This window comes from Rattus norvegicus, chromosome 3 (assembly GCF_036323735.1).
Source record: "Rattus norvegicus strain BN/NHsdMcwi chromosome 3, GRCr8, whole genome shotgun sequence".
NCBI lineage: Eukaryota > Metazoa > Chordata > Mammalia > Rodentia > Muridae > Rattus > Rattus norvegicus.
Window position 1 is genome coordinate 111,074,964 of NC_086021.1, and position 17,565 is coordinate 111,092,528.

Consider the following 17,565-nt stretch of genomic DNA (forward strand, 5'->3'; position numbering starts at 1 on the left):
GTGAATCTTAAGAGACATCGATGGTCTGAGCCCTCTCTCTCTCTCTCTCTCGAAGTGGACAGATTTTGAAGCTTTAGAGCTCATTCTCGAAGGACTGGCCATTCAGAGCCTGCCCCACCTGGGAATACAGTCCATACACATACAGCCACCAAAACTAGACAATATTCATGAAGCCAAGAAGTACATGCTGACAGGAGCCTGATATAGCTGTCTCCTGAGAGGCTCTGCCAGAGCATGACAAATACAGAGGCGGATGCTAGCAGCCAACCATTGAACTGAGAACAGGGTCCCCATTGGAGGAATTAGAGAAAGGATTAAAAGAGTTGAAGGGGCTTGTAACCCCATAAGAACAACAATACCAACCAACCAGAACTCCCAGGGACTAAACCCCTACTCAAAGAGCACACATGGATAGGCCCAGGGCTCCAGCTGCATATGTAGCAGAGGATGGCCTTGTTGGGCATCAATGAGAGGAGAAGCCCTTGGTCCTGCCAAGGCTGGACCCCCCCAGTGTAAGGGAATGTCGTGGGGTTAGAATAGGGGGGTGGTTGGAGAGGGGAAGGGGATGGGATAGGGGGCTTATGGCCGGGAAACCGGGAAAGGGAATAACATTTGAAATGTAAATTAAAATATCCAATAAAAAAACTATTCTCACTGCATTTTGCTTTGTTGATGTATGTTTATAGTTTTAAATGTGGGGTTTGTTTTTTAAAATATTAAATGTGATGTTTGTCATAAAATTAGACTTTTGAAAAAAGAATGATGATTGCCTCAGGTATTAACCATCTGCAAGGTATATCTTCTTTCAATCATGTTTATCCAAGAGCACATATTTTGTGTATATATATTTATATACACGTAAAAATATACATGCATATTCATACAAATGTATGGAGGCAGAGCGGGTGCTGCTTGGTAATCTCCTCATTTCCCTCTATGGATGAGTGGGTCACACTTGTGTGTGCACATATGTGTTGGCGTTCGTGTGTGTATTTGTATGTACAGTGTGTATGAATTGAGGGGGCGCTCTGTGCATGGTAGACAAGAGCTCTACCTCTAAGTGGATCTCCAGTCTCCCGTCTGTTATTCACTGTCATAAGGCACAGGTCACATACAGTCTACCATCTAAACCATGCTTTACACTGACACTTTAAATACACGGGCAGTGGATATGACAGCACCGCCATCCATCTCCTGTGGATTTCTGTGTGAAACCGGATTTCTGTGTGACGCTATTTTAAACCCTGCATACTTTCCCGATCCCTGCATCTGCATCAGGGATCTCCCGTAGGACTAGGGGGACAGGCTAGGGGAAAACCATTTCCCTAATGTGCACGAGGCCCCTGGTCACAAATAATTTTTCAAAGAAGCCAAGAAAACTGATTTTGCTACATAACGGGTGCAATTTGGTCCTTCCAATGTATGTTCTCCATCTTTTCTAAAAACGACTAACCAGGGAGCTTCAAGTCGGAACATGAACGTGGCCCCAAAGAACAACAACCCACCCAGAGAGCAGGCTGGGAACGCCCAGCCCTTCTAATTACTTCAAAGTGCAAGCCTTGGTGCAGGGACCATTTGCTTTTAATACGTTTCTAAGCCTTTAAAAACAAACAAAAAAATCAACCAGTGACTGAGCAGGGGGGCTGCCAAGCTCCGCCTCCTGGTCTTGTGCGGGCAGCGGCAGCTCACTGGAGCTTAGGAGGCTGTGTGCACCCACTCTTCTCACTTTAGCCATTACCATTTATTCATGGCAAATGATTCGATTTACCGATTAATTGTACTGTGTTGACTGCATTGTGCTACTACAAAAGTATCAAAAGAAATGTGCTAAGTTGACAAAGCGCACCGGGTATTTTTAAGGAGTAGTGGCTGTTGCAGTGGCCCACGATCATGTGCAGGAAAGGCCAGAGCTACAGAGGTTGTTGGAAAATGGCTGCGGTTCAGTGGAAGCCATACCACGCAGACGAAGGGGAGCCGTTACATGCTCAACTTTTGAGTTTAAAATGTTGCTGTCTCCGGGGGAGGGATCACCCAGTGAAGAGTGCTTTTCCCTCCTCTCCCTTCCTTCTTCCGCTCAGTTTCTTTTTTTAGAATCATAAAAGAGAGACTGACAATGACCAATAGAGGATGTGCCAGAACTTCATCTCTGGTCCTCTGTGTGATGGGTGGGGTGGGACCCCTAGCCTGAATGCAGCTGTCACCCAGGCCATCAAAAGAGGAAGCCAGATGATATGTTTAAGTGGTACAAAAGGGAGCTCGCTGGCTGCCAGTTGCATTTACTTGGGATGAACCCAAAAGACTGAAAAACAATGCCTCCATTACTTGGCTGTGCCATTGAAACCAGCCAGCAGTTATTAGGCAGTACTTGGCATGAAAGTGTTTGGAGGGAAAAATGTTTACTTCCCTGTCTGCTGCTGGCACACCAAGCGAGCAGAACTCTTCTTACAGATCTGAGTAAGTTGGGCTTTTGTTGTTGTTGTTAGTAGTAGTAGTAACGGTTTCGGGGTTAGGTTTTTGGAGACAGAATCTTAGTCTGTAGCCCAAGGTAGCCACAAATTTGGGTCAATCCCCCCGTCTCAGCCTTTCATGTTCTGGGATTATAAGCATGCAATGTCTACCTGGCTTTATTATACCTGTGACATGTCCAGAAATAAATACTATTTATAATTGTGCTAACGATAAAGAGAAAACAAAAGCAAAACAGTGATGGGCACCTTGTACAGATACTAAATTTCCCTCTAACAGTGGGACGATGGGACAATTTTTTGAAGTATAAAAGTAATAGAAGGTAATTAGTCTCAGGTTTTCCTCTTGAAATGACCTATTCCTCCAGCCACAAGATGTTACCAGCCAAAATGACAAGATTCCTCTTTTGGCACGTGTGGGTGTAGCATGTACAAAGGAGGAAAACATCTACTCCTACTCTGGACCTAAGAGTTGTGTGAGCTGAGTTGGAGTTAAAATGCAAGCAGCTTACGTGAGCGGAGACGTCATTCTGGTGGAAAGCCTTCCGCAATGCTTGTGTGAGCCCTTTGGTTACACCAAGCTTCAAGGACTCACTGCTCTGTATTCTCCTCTGAGTTAGGAAGAAAACTGTGGGACGAAAGAGAAGCAAGAATGAACCGCACAATAAACAAGCAGTACTCCCCTCTCCTCAGCCTCATGTCCATCAAATCCAGAGTACAGCTGAGTGAGCAAAGGTCCACCAGTCAGGTGACAGGCTGGGAAAAGTGACTGTGGGCCCTAATTAAGGCCCAGGCCATTTATGGCGTTCTAATGCCAAAGAGTTGGTATGCTGGTGGCATTCTAACCCATGCTGCCTCTGACCTTGAGGACCAGTCTCTGTATGCCTGGTCCCCACTGAGTCAGCGTGCAAACGCATTTCTGTAACATCATCCATTGACAATGTACTTAGAGACGGTCCCTGAGCTGGATTCTACAGCTCTAATCAACCCTGAATCCAGAAGGGACAGGTCTACCTCTTAGGTGAGGATGCAAATGGCATCAGGGACAGAATTTAATAGATATTATTAGAAGGACATCGGAGTTCTGCCAGGGCTTTTGGAAAAGGCTGGGTCAGGGAAGGTTCCCATGGGCATTGATGTTTCCAATGAGTACCAAAGGGCAACAGCAGTCAGCTAGGCAAGGGCGGGGGGAGGCTGACCGCTCCCCACACGCACTCCCAGATCCAGGAGTGCCAAGTGGAAAGGCATGGGGGGGCAATCTTGTCAGTGTACATGTTTAGTTTGGTTCTAAGGGAGAGGGAAAATAAGGGATTTAAAACAAAGTCATGCATTCTAGAATATTCTTTTGACTACGGGTTGGCAAATAGATTAAAGAAGACAGGCATGAAGACAGATGTGTAAAGGGTTGCAGAAATTTAAGTAAATGATGGTGACAGAAGTCACTAGGCAGGTGGCAGTGGGGGGACGCACATTCAGGAGTAAGAGTGGAAAGAACTGGTGTCTGGTCACCATGGTCAGCTGTGGTTAGTGCCAGAGCAAGGGAGAGGAGGCGAGAGGGTGTTTCTGAATGGAGCGGGGCTGGGAGAAGGTAAGGATCTGGAGAGGGGAGTGGGAGATAAAAACCCAGATGGCATAATTTCAAGAAACAGAAAGAGATACTGTATTTTCTGCAGTGCCTAGTTTCATGATTTCCCATTTTAGAATAAGATATGTCTCCAGATATAATTTCCTTTCTTTGTGGGGCGAGGAGGAAGGCGGGACATGAGCACTCAACACTGGCGTGCTCTTTCAAATAATTTGTCTAATGCTTTTTATAGAAAACACTGCTACACTATTGGAAGCACTCTATGAATGCTAGACTTGCTGCAACCGGGAAGTGGGGCAAAGGAGAGAGCAACCCCTCTTTGCTCATAGCTCCAGCGTCACCTGCCCCAAAGGAATCACCTGACATCAAAAGAAATCCTAGCTTCCTCCTGTGTGAGTTAGCAGTCAGCATGGCATCTGCTGATTAGGAAATCCTTTCTGAGGGGTGCAGCACGTCCCAAGATTTTGTGTTAAGTGAATTGCGTTGTTTATTCGTGCCAGACATCCCTGGTGTACTTCACAGACAAAACACGCTGCGGTCTGGTATTCCCTGACCCACTGGAGTACTTGCAGGTTTCCTGGGCACTTCTGATGTCAGAACCAATCCTGGGGCTAGAATCCATGTCATCCAATGTTCCCCTTCTCTGACACTTCCTGAAAGTCAAGGTTTCTCAACCTTGGCATATGGATTAGGCTGTGTCTGTCTTCCCACCTTGTGTGTGTGTGTGTGTGCGTGTGCATATGTGCACATGAGTGTGCATGCACATACACACACTCATCTGAGTGCAGATGCATGTATGTATTCAGTTGTGTGTCTATGTATGTCCTTGTATGTGGAGACCAGAGGACAACTCCAGGTTATTCCTCAGGTACTACTCACCTTGTTTTTTCAGACAGGGTCTCTCTGCAGCTCATCAGGTAGGCTAGACTGACTGGCCAGTGATCCCAGGGATCTGCCTGTTTCTCCTTTCCCCAGCTCTGGAGTTATAAACTATCAGGCTTGGCTTTTTAAAAACACAGAGTCAACGAGGTTAACTCCAGTCCTCGTGTTAAGCACTTCAGCAATTGAGGTTTTCTCCAACTGCAGCTGGTCATTACTGTGCAGACTGAGCATTGGGGAATATGAAACATAATTCTAGGTGCCTACAAGTTTCAAGTAATACTCCCCTCCCCAAGCGTGACAACTACCTTGTCTCCAGACAAGGCCAAATGCCTCTTGGAAAGGGAGGGCGAGAGCGCTCCTGATTGACACGCACTGATCTAAGAGAACTCTTTCTATCACATCTCTGTGTCAGGACTGCTCCTTTGTCCTCAGAACAATAAGACAGTGACCTCTCACCTGTCTTCACGAGGAACTTGTGGGACATCTGACAGTCCAAGTTGGATGCCATCCTGCCAGTTGTGACCATTGCAGTAGACACAGCCGGAAAAGCAGCATCTGTGTTTCCTGTCTGCAAAGAAGGCAGTCTAGTGGCCTTTACGGATGCTGTAAGGGACGTCAGCGCGGCTGTGATTGTCAGTGGGCGGGGTGTGGATGCTCTGGGTGTGTCTGGCCTGGTAGGATTAGGGAGGCCAGTGTGCATGGCTTGGGGCTTCTTGGGGAGGTGTGTTGTGGACAACAGGCCTGACACAGAGCCTGAGGCCCCTTGCATGGCTGTGTGAGTGCTCAGGCTGTGTGCTGTCCGGGCAAGCATGTAGGTTGGTGTGAATGGGAAGGCTGTGTGGACTGTCCCTGCTGTCACCTTTGGGCCTGGTGCTGCCTTGTTGGTGACATTTTTAGCTAGAGCAGTGGTCAGACTGCTCTTGGCTAAGCTGCCGCCACCGCCAGTGCCCTTAGCAGTAAGGGCTGCAGACAGTGGCGCTGGACTTGATTTCCTCAGAAACAGTGTGGTGGTGGCGGCTGCTGCTACGGTGGCTGACAGTTCTCCCTTGGAGGACACTGAGGTTTCCACTGCAAAGAGAGAAAAGGGAAAGTTTGTCATTGGACCGGGCTGCACACGCCACTGTCTGGATGATAAAGGAATGTTGAAGGAATGTCACTTATGAGCTTGCTAGTGTAAGAAGTCTCTGCACTCTGGGCTTGCAGAGAACTCAGGGAAACAGCTTTAGGTCCGTTAAGTCAGTTAGCCATAATGAGAAGGCCGCTCACAGCAAAGCCATGACTGCTGATAACAAAGACAAACATTTCGAATACTTAAAAAAAAAAATCAGGTAGGCAGGGTGGGTCGGCGGCATGCCTGTCTGGAGCTGTACCTCACTACTGAACGAGGGGAGAGGCAGGCTGCTTCAAAGCAAAGCTGGGCATCTGTGTGGAGCTTGAAGATGCTCTGGCCGGAAAAGCAGTCATACCTGTTTTCTGGGTACCAGGAAACAAACTACCCGTGTTAGTGGCTGCACCTGTCCATTTCTTGGGGCGCCGAGAGGTTCGCAGCACTTTGGAAGGGGTCCTGGAAAAGGCACCGGTTGATACGGAAGGTGAGGCTGTAGATGAGCGGTCTTCCAGGACACTCTGGAATTGTGGGGAGCCGCTTTCCCCTGGCGATAGATAGATGTCACTGGAAATTTGTGGTCCTGTGTCTGTTCCGTCTGAAAGCATTTGGTGCAAGCTAGCTGCAGAAGCTAAACTCGGCCAGGTCGGCCAAAAAGGATGGGCTGGCCGGATGGGCAGCTGTGACATAGGATGTTGGCTTGTAGATGCGTGGTAATGAACCATTTCTGGGTCAAAGTCTCCGGCATGCTTGCCTGCGAGCCGGAGGTCTGTGTGGCTTTCGACTGCAGCTTCTTCTGACGGTTGAGGAGGCTGACTGGGACGGGGACTGAGGGCTGCAGTCTGGAGGTTAAAGCCGTCTGCAGCCACCAGCTGTCCAGCAATCTCTTTGAAATTCTGAGGCTGTAATGCATTGGCAGCTGAAGTCGTACCACTGGGAAGAGCCGCCGAAGCTGGATGAGGTTCCCAGTGTGTGGAGTTAATTGTATGAGTGTTTACATCGTGATTCGTCTGCTGCTGCAAGTCAGATATCGATGACTGTGTGGCGAGCGGTGCAGTTTCTGCTGAAAGAAAGCCCTGGAAAACATCTGTGGCTGCTGGCTTTCTTGTGCCTCCCATTGTTGGGAAATCATGGACACCGGTGGAGGAGGAAAGTGCTGTCACCTGTTTGGAAGCTGAAGCTGGCAACTCTGACCGGCTTGTGACAGCTGCGAGAGTCCCCAGCTTGGTGCTGGAAACGCCGGGAGAAGGGGCCTGTGTGGTGGGCATGGGTGATGGAAATGACCCTGGAGGAGAGAGGTCTGTTCTTAGTGCTGTCATGATGAGAGGTGACATACGACCTGTGTTAAAATCAGAGGTGGAGTCATTCACTGCACGACGACTAGGAGCCTCTTTAGTTGGAAGAGCCCACAGAGAAACTGTCCCGTTTGCCTTTTCATTTGTCCAGAAAATGGCTGCTGTCTTGCCCTCCTTTTGCTGAGGAAATGTCCAAATCGTAGGGGGAAGATCAGGAAGTTTGCTTGAGAGGAGGTGTGTGGCTGCATCGGGAAGGTACTCGTCACGGTCATCTTCCTGGGACGTGGGTGCCTCTGGTGCAGGGGCTGGATGGGCCTGATCCTTACTGGGCTGGAGGACAGTAAGCGGGGAGGGAGGGGCACCTGCCCCCTTCTGTGGTGATGCAGAAGCTGCCTCAGAATGGACCACTTGCCCTTGACTGAGTGTAGTGAGCGGCTGAGGAGGAGGAGGTACCAAAGAGGAAGGTTTGTTTTCTGGGGAGAGTGTGGGCTTTCTGGAATTCTCTGGCACTTCTGACAAATGTGGCCAGTTGGCAGAACTATTTGTAGGAGGAACAGGGGCTAGCTCTCTGCTGGTCATCACTGACTCTGCAGTCTGGAAGCGTGGGGCCCAGGCCTCATGGCTTGCTGCCGCTGTGCGCAGATAAATGGGAAATGATACTGCACTGTGCCCTCTGACAGGCCCCGCTGTGTGGACTGGCTGGGTGGATACAGGACTCGAAGCCTCTTCCAACATGGACCACGAGGAGGTTCCACCTGGAAGGCCTCCAGGGGCTAGGGAAGGGAGAGACAGGTGGTCCAGTTCTGCAATGGAGCTCAGAACCCCAGGAGTTGAGGAAGCTGCTAAGCGGGGATTCTCTGATGGGGACAGCTTAGAGTACTGCTTTGTTAAGGATGTAGAAAAGTCTAGACGAGGGATACCTATGAAAGTCTGGGCATTTCTGGATGAGAAGAGGTTTGTTTTATGAAAAAATGGGTTTAGGGCATGAACTGGGCTCTGACCTGAAGAGGAGTCAGCTGGTGTCGTTTGGGGAAACAAAGGCACTTTGGTGGGACGTTCTACAGGCTTAGGAGGGGTGATGGAATGCAGTGAATCGGGGACCAATGAAGATGATGGTGGTGGAGGGAGAAATAGAAAGCTGTCTGACCTCAACGGATGCTTCGAAAGGGACGGCATCCCTACCAAGGGCTGTGATGGGGAGATAGCACTCGAGGTGGCTGATGGGGCTGTAGGTAATGGGGGGAGCATGCTGGTGCGAGGCAAACCTGACATGTCCGCTGCTTCTCTTCCCCCTTCAGGCCTTGTTTGGACCAGAGTCTCAGTGGGGTCCTTGGCAAGATCCAGGGAGGCGCTATGTCCACTTCCTTGGTAAAGGGATGAGGAGAAGTCCACATGAGCCCTGGTCTTACGGTGTGCCTTGGGCAGAGGTGTCTGGGATAGCTGTGTCAAGGTTGTGTTGTCAGGAGGCTGTCCCAGCACATTCTTGATTCTGTCCGCTGCTGAGGAAGACTTGACTTCCAAGAAAGGCCATGTTGGTGAAATTGGTAACAATTTCCCAAGGGGAAAGGACTCTGAGGTCGGAGTGACATGTGTCTGTAGATTGTCTGCCCCTGTGAAAGGAAGCATCCACGTGAGACGGGGGATCAGGATGCAGCTGCAATGACCAGGACCTGGAGACCAGGAGCAGGCAAGACAGGCCCTGCCTGGCCCAATCTCTCCACTCGTCACAGAACCTCCGTGAAGCGATTAAACAAGGAACTAAGTTAGTCCAAGGGTGTTGCAGGAAACCCACGGGGCCGTGCTATAGAAATTAGTCTTTGATGATGGAATATTTTGACACTGAGTTTCACTATGTAAGTCACAGATATTCACCTGCTTCTCCCTCCCACGGCTGAGAGCAATGCCTGTTCCACCACGCCTGGTTGATGAAGGGATTTTTGAACAACATTATGGGAGACATTTGTGTATTTAAATTGTTTTTCTATTACTTATTGGGCTTAAGAGTATGAAAATCAGAAAGATGTGACTGCCTGCAGCTAGCAAATGATACCAAAATAGACATGACCCAAGAACCCAGGGTGCACAGTACCGAAGGAGGACTGTTCTTCACGAATGAGAAAAATATATTCAAGGAAATATCTCAAGGATAAATGGCTTCGATAAAGTGTATTTCGCTTGGATTTAAAAGGATTCCTGGTTCTTTGTTCATGCTGTGTCAAGGAGCAGAAGGGATTTCTTTCACATTAGGTTATTTCCAAAAGAAAAATCATTCATATTCCACCTATGACAGGAGACGCCTCTCAAAAGACCTGGTGTCACCAGAAGCACCTGCTGAGACCAGAACTGTCAGCACAATGTCTGACGCCCAGCAGGAAGGTGAGGAGGGATTGATAGGTAAAAGTGATTGACACAGCCAGGAGGTGAGGAGAGATTGACAGGTTGAGTGATTGACACACAGCAGGAAAGGGGGGCATGGAAGATGGCACATGTCCTGCTCTATGATGACCCCTTCCTGGCTCCTCTGGGTTGATGGTACAAAAAGTAGCTAAATGTTCTAATGTTCTTAGCTAATATTTCTCTTCTGACTACCCAGCCACACCCCCACGTGGTGTGTATGTGTGCACGTGTGTGTGTGTGTGTGTGTGTGTGTGTGTGTGTGTGTATGGGTGCGCGCGTGTGTATGTGTGTGTGCACGCGTGTATGTGTGTGTATGTATGTGTGTGTATGTATGTGAGTGTATGGGTGTGTGTGTATGTATGTGTGTGTGTATGGGTGTGTGTGGATGGATGTGTGTGTATGTGTGTGTATGCGTGTGTGTGTGCGTGTGTGTATGCCTGTGTGTATGTGTGTGTCCATGTGTGTTTGTGTGTGTGTGTGTGTGTGTGTGTGTAAGAGTATCCATGCATGTGGGTGTGTAAGGATAGTCGTGCATGTGGAGGCCAGACACCACTCTTGGGTGCCATTTGTTTCTCAAGAGCCATCCACAATTCTTTAAGACAAGATCTCTCACTAGGACCTAGAACTTGCCATGTAAGCTGGGCTGACTAGCTAGAGAGCCCCAGAGATCAATTCTCCTGTCTCCACGTACCCACATGCTGGGATTACAAGCATGGACCAGTGTGCTTAGCTTTTTACTGGCCTCTGGAGATCAAACTCAATTAGTTCCTTCTGTTTCAGGGGCAAGGACTCTACCAACTGAGTAGTCTCCTCGGACTCTAGTGCTTTAAGAGTTTTAAATGAAAGGAATGATACTTGTACTGATTTCTACACTCTTTGTGAAAACATTAGAGCCCTTTGATAGAAAGCATTTATTAGGAATTCAGGTCTGGTTGATATACATCTTCAGCCACCCAGAGTTGGGCCTGTGTCTCTGGCCTCTGTTGCATACATAAGGACAACAGACACAGCCAAGCTACGCCTCCCAGCTACTGTGCAGAGAGCAAATAAACCCACGGAGGTGGTGGGCCTGGCTGGCTGTGCAGAAAATTGAGAAACAAAAAAGCTCTGATTACAGCCGGGCTTGCTTGTTTAATGTACGAGGAGCTGCAGACCACAGAGGGGACAAAGAAAGGTCAAAAGAGTTTTTGAAGTTTCCAAACCCAAGACAACATTTACCAAGATGGTTGTCTCTAAGCTGACCAAAATACAAGATCAGTTGTCAACATCAACCTTTATCAGCTGCTTACCTCCCAGCCACACTTCTGTGTGTGTTCTAGATTTTACCTCATTAACATTCACAATGCCCTGTCCTATTTAGAAGATGAGCTCAGAGAGATCTAACAGGATCAAGTATGTTGCTGAGGACGTCCTGAACACGGTAAGGCTTAGCTTTGTGTAACAGCAAGCCAGCTGTGGTTATATTTCTGTCAGCTGGACACAAGCCAGAGTCAAATGCAGAGAGGAACATAGGCTGAGAGGTCTCCATTTGTCCGTCTGTTGAGAAGTCTTTGGGGTGCCCTCTGCTGGAAGAGTGAAAAGAAGTCGGCATGAGGGGTCCTCCCTCCCAGAGCTAGGCTGCATCTCCAGTTGCTTTTCTCAGGGACTGTAATCTGTCAACCAAAAAAAGTAACGACTGGAGAAAGTCTTATGATAGGAAAGCTTTTCGAATGCGTAACCGTCTTTCCATGACAAAAGCTGAGCTGTAATTGTCTTCTGAAATGGTCTTTCCAGTTCCCTGTTGTGCAACTTGGAAAAGGAAGGGTAGACGCCATCTTTCGCCCTAAATAAGAACACATGGACAGCTTTCCTTTAGATACTCTGTGCTCTTGTGGTTTTCTTTTTTTATTAATAAAAATCTTAAAATATTTTATTTTTATCTTATATATATGTGGGTATTTTGCTTGCATGTGTCTGTCCATACCACATGCCTATCTGGTACCCATAGAAGAAGGTGTCTGATTCCCTAGAACTGGAGTTACAGATGGTTCTTAGCCACCATGTGGGTACTAGGAATTGAACACTGGTCCTTTGGAAGAGCAGCAAGTTCTCCTAATTTCTGAGCCATCTCTCTGGTCCTGTGTTCTTGTTTTTGGCTTTTTCCCATAGTTGAGATTCAGATATAAGAAATTGGCCTCAAGTGATTTTAAGGGTTTGCCAGGTATAAACCCACCCTTCCCAGCATCCGCAATGGGACTGTTACATTTTGTAAGGAACCCAATGTCTTCTGAGTAAGCCATCCTCAAAAGCCTGACTGACTCCTTAGAGCCACATCAGAGCTCTTGGGCCTCTACCTGCAGGACCCCACATTCCCTATGACCTCAGCTAGGCAAAGCCACCTTCGATGGACAATGGGAGGCATACGGCTTCAGGACACTTATGTCTACATAGCACTCTACTGCGGTCCCCACTCTTCTTGGGACCTGCCTCATGGTATTCAGTGGAAATTGTGCCTCAGTGTTAACACACATGACTTCTTGAAGGCAGTCTCACATAGAAGGCACATGGTATGGCTTTCACCTTCCCCACTCCCCAGCCATGTTATCTCCCACAGAGCCTGTGGGGTGTTTGCATCTAACCCTGTTGTGATGCACATGGTTGAACAGAACATATATCTAAGATAGTTTTATGGTTTGTTATTTTACAGTTATGTTTTTAAAGTCTTTCTTAATGATTTGGTTGTCAGGTGATAGGATCCATGTGTGCTCTTATTAAAACAGATTCAGCCGTTGGTCAGATTCCAGAGTCAAAACAAACTCGTCTTGTTTCAAAGACATAGCTGGTATCTAAGAAGGATGCTTGGGCCAGGCAGCATTTGCTTTTAGCAAGATGTGCTCTCACAGACGTGCTGCAAACGGAGAGGAACGGCTACTAGGAGGAAACATGGGGTTCACTAACCAGAACCAGAGGAGGCTGATGAAAACCCCAGGCTAAAGTGAAGAATGATGTCCTCGAGTGGATTTGTTTCTTCTGACTAGAATCCAGGTTTCCCAGTGGAGTCTTTATTCTCCCACACAATTCCCAATGGGGAAGGGAATAAACTACGAATGGTTTTAAGAGGTGACATCTGCTGGGCTCCCGTGTGACACTCATTAATACTATCCATACCTTCTGAGCACATGAAATCATGAAGCTTCATGAATGCACTTCTTAAAATACCACAATGACTGGCTGGGCACCGTGTGATGAGTTCCCAGTAATGAGTTATAAACAAAACAACAGGTGTGGCTTCTGGCTAAGACATTTAATGTTGAAGGAATATACCCTGGAGATCACTCTGCGGGCCAGTGACATGTCTCAGCAGATGAAGGCAGGTGACACCAACCCTGACGACTTGAATCAACAGTGTGTGCATGCAGGCACATAGAGATCAAAAGATAAATTTTGGGCATCATTTCTGTCCTACTATGTGGGTCCTGAGAATCAAACTTGAGCCATCTGGTTTGGTGGCAATCTTTTTTTATGCCATCTTGCTGTTTCCAAATGTTGACTATTTTAATTCAACTGATTTTTCAGTATTCAACCCTGGCAATGTGTGTTGGATATTTCTCAAGCACTGTTGACTTCAGAAAGTAGAAACTTAAACAAAAAGACTCTAATGACATACATAAAGCTGAGGGAGAAGCCCTCACCGATTAGCAATACCGATACCCTCTTAAAAGATGATCGGGGTGAAGAACTGCAGAGAACAGTGTTTCAGAGACATGTCACCTAGCTGAAATTACTAGCAAATTAAGACACATTGGGAGTAAACATACAGGCTTATCTGTGTTCAAAACTTCCTTATGCAGAGGTGATCGTGGGGAAACTCACTTTAAAAATAATTTACTTTCTGTGTAGGAGGAGCTGACTGAAGTTCATTATGAGCCTGGAGAAATTTAAGATAGCAAAACAAAATCTCAGCCTGCAGTAAAAATTTTGCCATTCTTAACCCAAAAGGTATTTCATACACGGAAATTCACATACACATTACATGTATCTGTAAGTTATAGACCATGTGCCAGTTGCCTATTACACAGAAGGACAGAGCCCATAGTTCCGAGCCTTCTAACCATTCTCCCTCTGCTACCCATTTCCTCCTCCTCAGTGAGAACAGCACCATAGGTTGCATCATAAGAAATGAGTGAGGAGGCTGGAGGGATGGCTTCTTAATCAAGAGCACATGATGCTCTTTCAGAGAACCCAAGTTCAGTTCTTCAGCATCGACACTGGGTGGCCACAACTGCCTGCAACTCCAGTTCCAACAGATATTTTTATGTTCTCTTCTGACTTCTGTGGGTAGTTACATACGTGTGTGTGTGTGTGTGTGTGTGTGTGTGTGTGTGTCTGTGTCTGTGTCTGTGTCTGTGTCTGTGTCTGTGTGTGTTCACGTGCGCGTGCGCAAGAGAGAGAGAGAGAGAGAGACAGACAGAGAGAGAGAGATTGGTTTAAAAAATGAAAATAGCCAGATGGTAGTGGCACACACCTTTAATCCCAGCCCTTGGGAGGCAGAGGCAGGTGGATCTTTGTGAGTTCAAGGCCAGCCTGGTTTACAGAGTCAGTTCCAGGATAGCCAAGGCTAAAAAAAGTGAAACCTTGTCATGAAAAAAAAAAACAAATAGTAGTAGTAGTAGAAGTAGTAGTAGTAGTAGTAGTAGTAGTAGTAGTAGTAGTAGTAAATCTCAGGAAAATAACAAAAAGTTAATTAGACATAGGCAAGAACTACCTGCCCAGAACTCCAAGTAGCACCGGAAATAGTTCAAGAATTGGTAAATATGATTACATGAGATTGAAAAGCTCTACACAGCAAAGAGAATTATCAGCCAGGTGGACAGACAGCTTACAGAGGATCGTGAGCCAGCCGGGCTTCAGTCTAGATCCATGACTGTTACATTGGATAGTGCATTTCAAATCTATGAAGAACTGTAAAATTAAACACCACAAGCATGAAGCGGCCGGTCAACAAATGGGTCAATGAGCTAAAGTCTCAGAAGAAGAAATGCAGGTATCCAACAAATAATTGTTGTAACATCCAACATCAACCATCAGGTAAGTGTAAACTACTTAGAGAGTCTGTCTCACCACAGGCGGAATAGCTGTCACTCAGAAAACTATAAGGCTGTAAGGAAGTAGAAACTCTTATCTGATGTTGGTGAAAGTGTAGATCGGGGAAGCCACTATATAAATCAGTATGGAAACTTATCAAAAAGAAAACAAAATGGAACTACCAAACGTCCCACGCACAGCACTCCTGGGCATACAACAGAAGACCTCTGTGTCTCATCACTGAGACACCTGCCCAGCCATGTCTGTTACTGTTCTATTCACAATAGCAAGGACATTGGATCAGCTTAGCTGTCCATTAACAGAGAATAGATAATAATTATTTAACTGTAAAGGAAAAGGAAATGTACAGGAAAACGCGAGGAACTAGAAAATCATCTAAGAGATGTAACCCAGGCAACAGGTAACACAAATACCATGTGTCCTCTCCCCTACACAGACCCTATCTTCTACATGTGTGTATGTCTTGTATATGTGGGATGGGGGTGGATAGAGGCCATGAAACTAGAAAGGGGCCAGGAGAGGGGAGAGAAGGCTTCAGGTAAGAGAGGTGGGAGGATAATAGAAACCATGTGACATGGTGGGCAGAAGGAGAATATTGGGGACAGAGAGGTACAGCAGGGAGATGGTGAGAGAGGAGCACGGAGAAGAGGAGTAGACAAACTTAGTGTGTATGAAGGTGTCAAAGGGAGCCTATTGTTTTGCATGGTGATTCAAAAGTAAAACATTAAATTAAATTCTAAAGCTGAGTTAGGATCCAGCCATGGCTCTTTGTACTGCTCCACCAGGATGACATTTGAGCATCACATTAAGAAACTGATATGGGGCCGGCAAGATGCCTGTCTTAGGTACTTTTCTACTGCGGTGATGAGACACCATGACCACGGCAACTTACAGAAGAGAAGATCATTTGGGACTTACAGTTTCAAAGGGTTAATTAGAATGTATGAACTTCAAGGCAGGGAAGCCAGCATGGCGCTTGAACAGTAAATAAGAACTTAGATCTTAATGCACAAGCACAGGACAGGGAAAGCTAATGGGGGGAGGGAGGGATAGTGTGGACTTGTGAAGCCTCAAACAAACACACCTCTACCAACAAGGCCATATCTCCCAATCCTTCCCAAATAGTTACACCAACTAGGGACCAAGTATTCAAATATATGAACTTCTGGAGGCCGTTTTCATTCAAATGGGAACCACCAAAATGGCTCAGTGGGTTAAAATACTTGCTACCAAGCCTGACAACTTAGTTTGATCCCTGGAACCCACGTGATGGAATGAGAGAACCAACTCCCCAAATTTTCCCTCTGCCCTCCACACACATACTAAGCCATGCATGAATCCCCTGCCATGCAGCACAATAAGTAAACAAACAAGCAAACAAAAGCAAGTACAGACTAGAGAAGTTGAGACTAGAATAGTGGTTACCAGAGGCCAGGAGATTAGGAGTAGGGAGGGATGGGGAGAGGTTGGTCAGTGGAACTAAGTTAAGGTTAGATAGAAGCAGAATGTTCTGGTATACTGCTGCCTAGTCCACTGGCCAGAGCTAACGATAATATTCACTACATTTCACAAAAGCTAGAAACTTCGTCTGTTTCACCATAAATATTTAAGAGATGTGTTCAACCTAGTTTTAAAATTATGCAACGCATCTGTGCATGAGAACATGATGTGGCATCCAGTTAACGTGCACAACTTTTATGCTTTCATATATCAATTAAGTTTAAAGGATTTAGTGTTTTATCTTACACAAATATGAATGTTTTGCCTAAATGTATTCATGGGCATCACTGCATGCAGTGCCCGAGGAATCAAGAACAGGGTATCAAATCCCCCAGAACTGGAATTATAGGTTGCTATGAGCTGACATGGGCATGTTGGGAACTCAACTCAGGTTCTCTGCAAGAGCAGCAAGTGTTTTTTTTAACTGCCTAGGTATCTCTCAAGTCCCCTAAATGCACATTTAAATAAAGGATACATTCTAGGATCTTGGTGGAGATCTTACCTTATATAGAGGAAAGCATTTGTAAAGAGGGATCCCTCAGAGCTTTATGAGTGTCAAAGCCTAGCACCCTGAAGTATCAGTGTTGCCAAAAAGCTGTGGACCAAGAGCTTATCTCTGAGGAGGAAGATATGATCTTGAGTTAATATAAGACTGGATGACCACAGCCTTCAAGAGGCATGTTGGCTAAGCGTCTGTACCTGCCAACGACCTTGGAGACTCTTTTTTGCCTTTCTCTGTTGTAAGGGCTGTTACAAACATTTAAAGAGACTCATTGACGGGGTCAGAATCGCTCTGACACACATGGGAAAGCTTTTCTGAAACATTTATTTATGTGTGTGGTGTCCACAGCACAGCACACATGTGGAGGTCAGAGGGTAGGTAGCTCGCAGGAGTCAGTTCTCCACTCCATGTGCATGTATCCTGCAGATCCAACTCAAGTCACCAGGCTCCACGGTAAGCGCCTTTACCAATAAGCCATCTGACCAGCCGTGGGAAACCTTTTGGATGTGTACTTTAACAGCAGAACCAGTACCAGGGGAAGAGAGATTATAGCTTAATAATAAAAGAGAGACTCCTCTAATTAATAAAACCGTGGAAAGCACAACACGCTAGTTTAAGTTAGTGAGCTCATCGCTACTCCACGTGCTCGCATGTGCATCTTTAGAGTGAGTCATCCCTCCCTCCTTCCTCCATTTCTTCCCTTCTCCCTCCTCCTCTCTGTCCCCCTGCAAATGACTGCTTTATGCCAC

General features: G+C 46.6%; 1 protein-coding gene across 5 annotated transcripts in view; it reads right to left on the reverse strand.

Moving 5' to 3' along the window:
• The window catches only part of D430041D05Rikl (RIKEN cDNA D430041D05 gene like), a 275,831-nt gene that overhangs the window by 113,486 nt on the left and 144,780 nt on the right, over nucleotides 1–17,565 (reverse strand). For 2 of the 5 annotated variants that reach the window (XM_008762075.3, NM_001419547.1), the window contains exons 2-4: nucleotides 6,399–8,942; nucleotides 5,389–6,000; nucleotides 2,978–3,093 (exon numbers count right to left, since the gene is read on the reverse strand). In XM_008762075.3, coding sequence (XP_008760297.2) covers nucleotides 2,978–3,093; nucleotides 5,389–6,000; nucleotides 6,399–8,942 — 3,272 coding nt within the window. The remainder of the gene's footprint in view (nucleotides 1–2,977; nucleotides 3,094–5,388; nucleotides 6,001–6,398; nucleotides 8,943–17,565) is intronic. The other 3 variants (XM_017592182.3, XM_039106456.2, XM_039106457.2) reach the window with 2 other exon arrangements.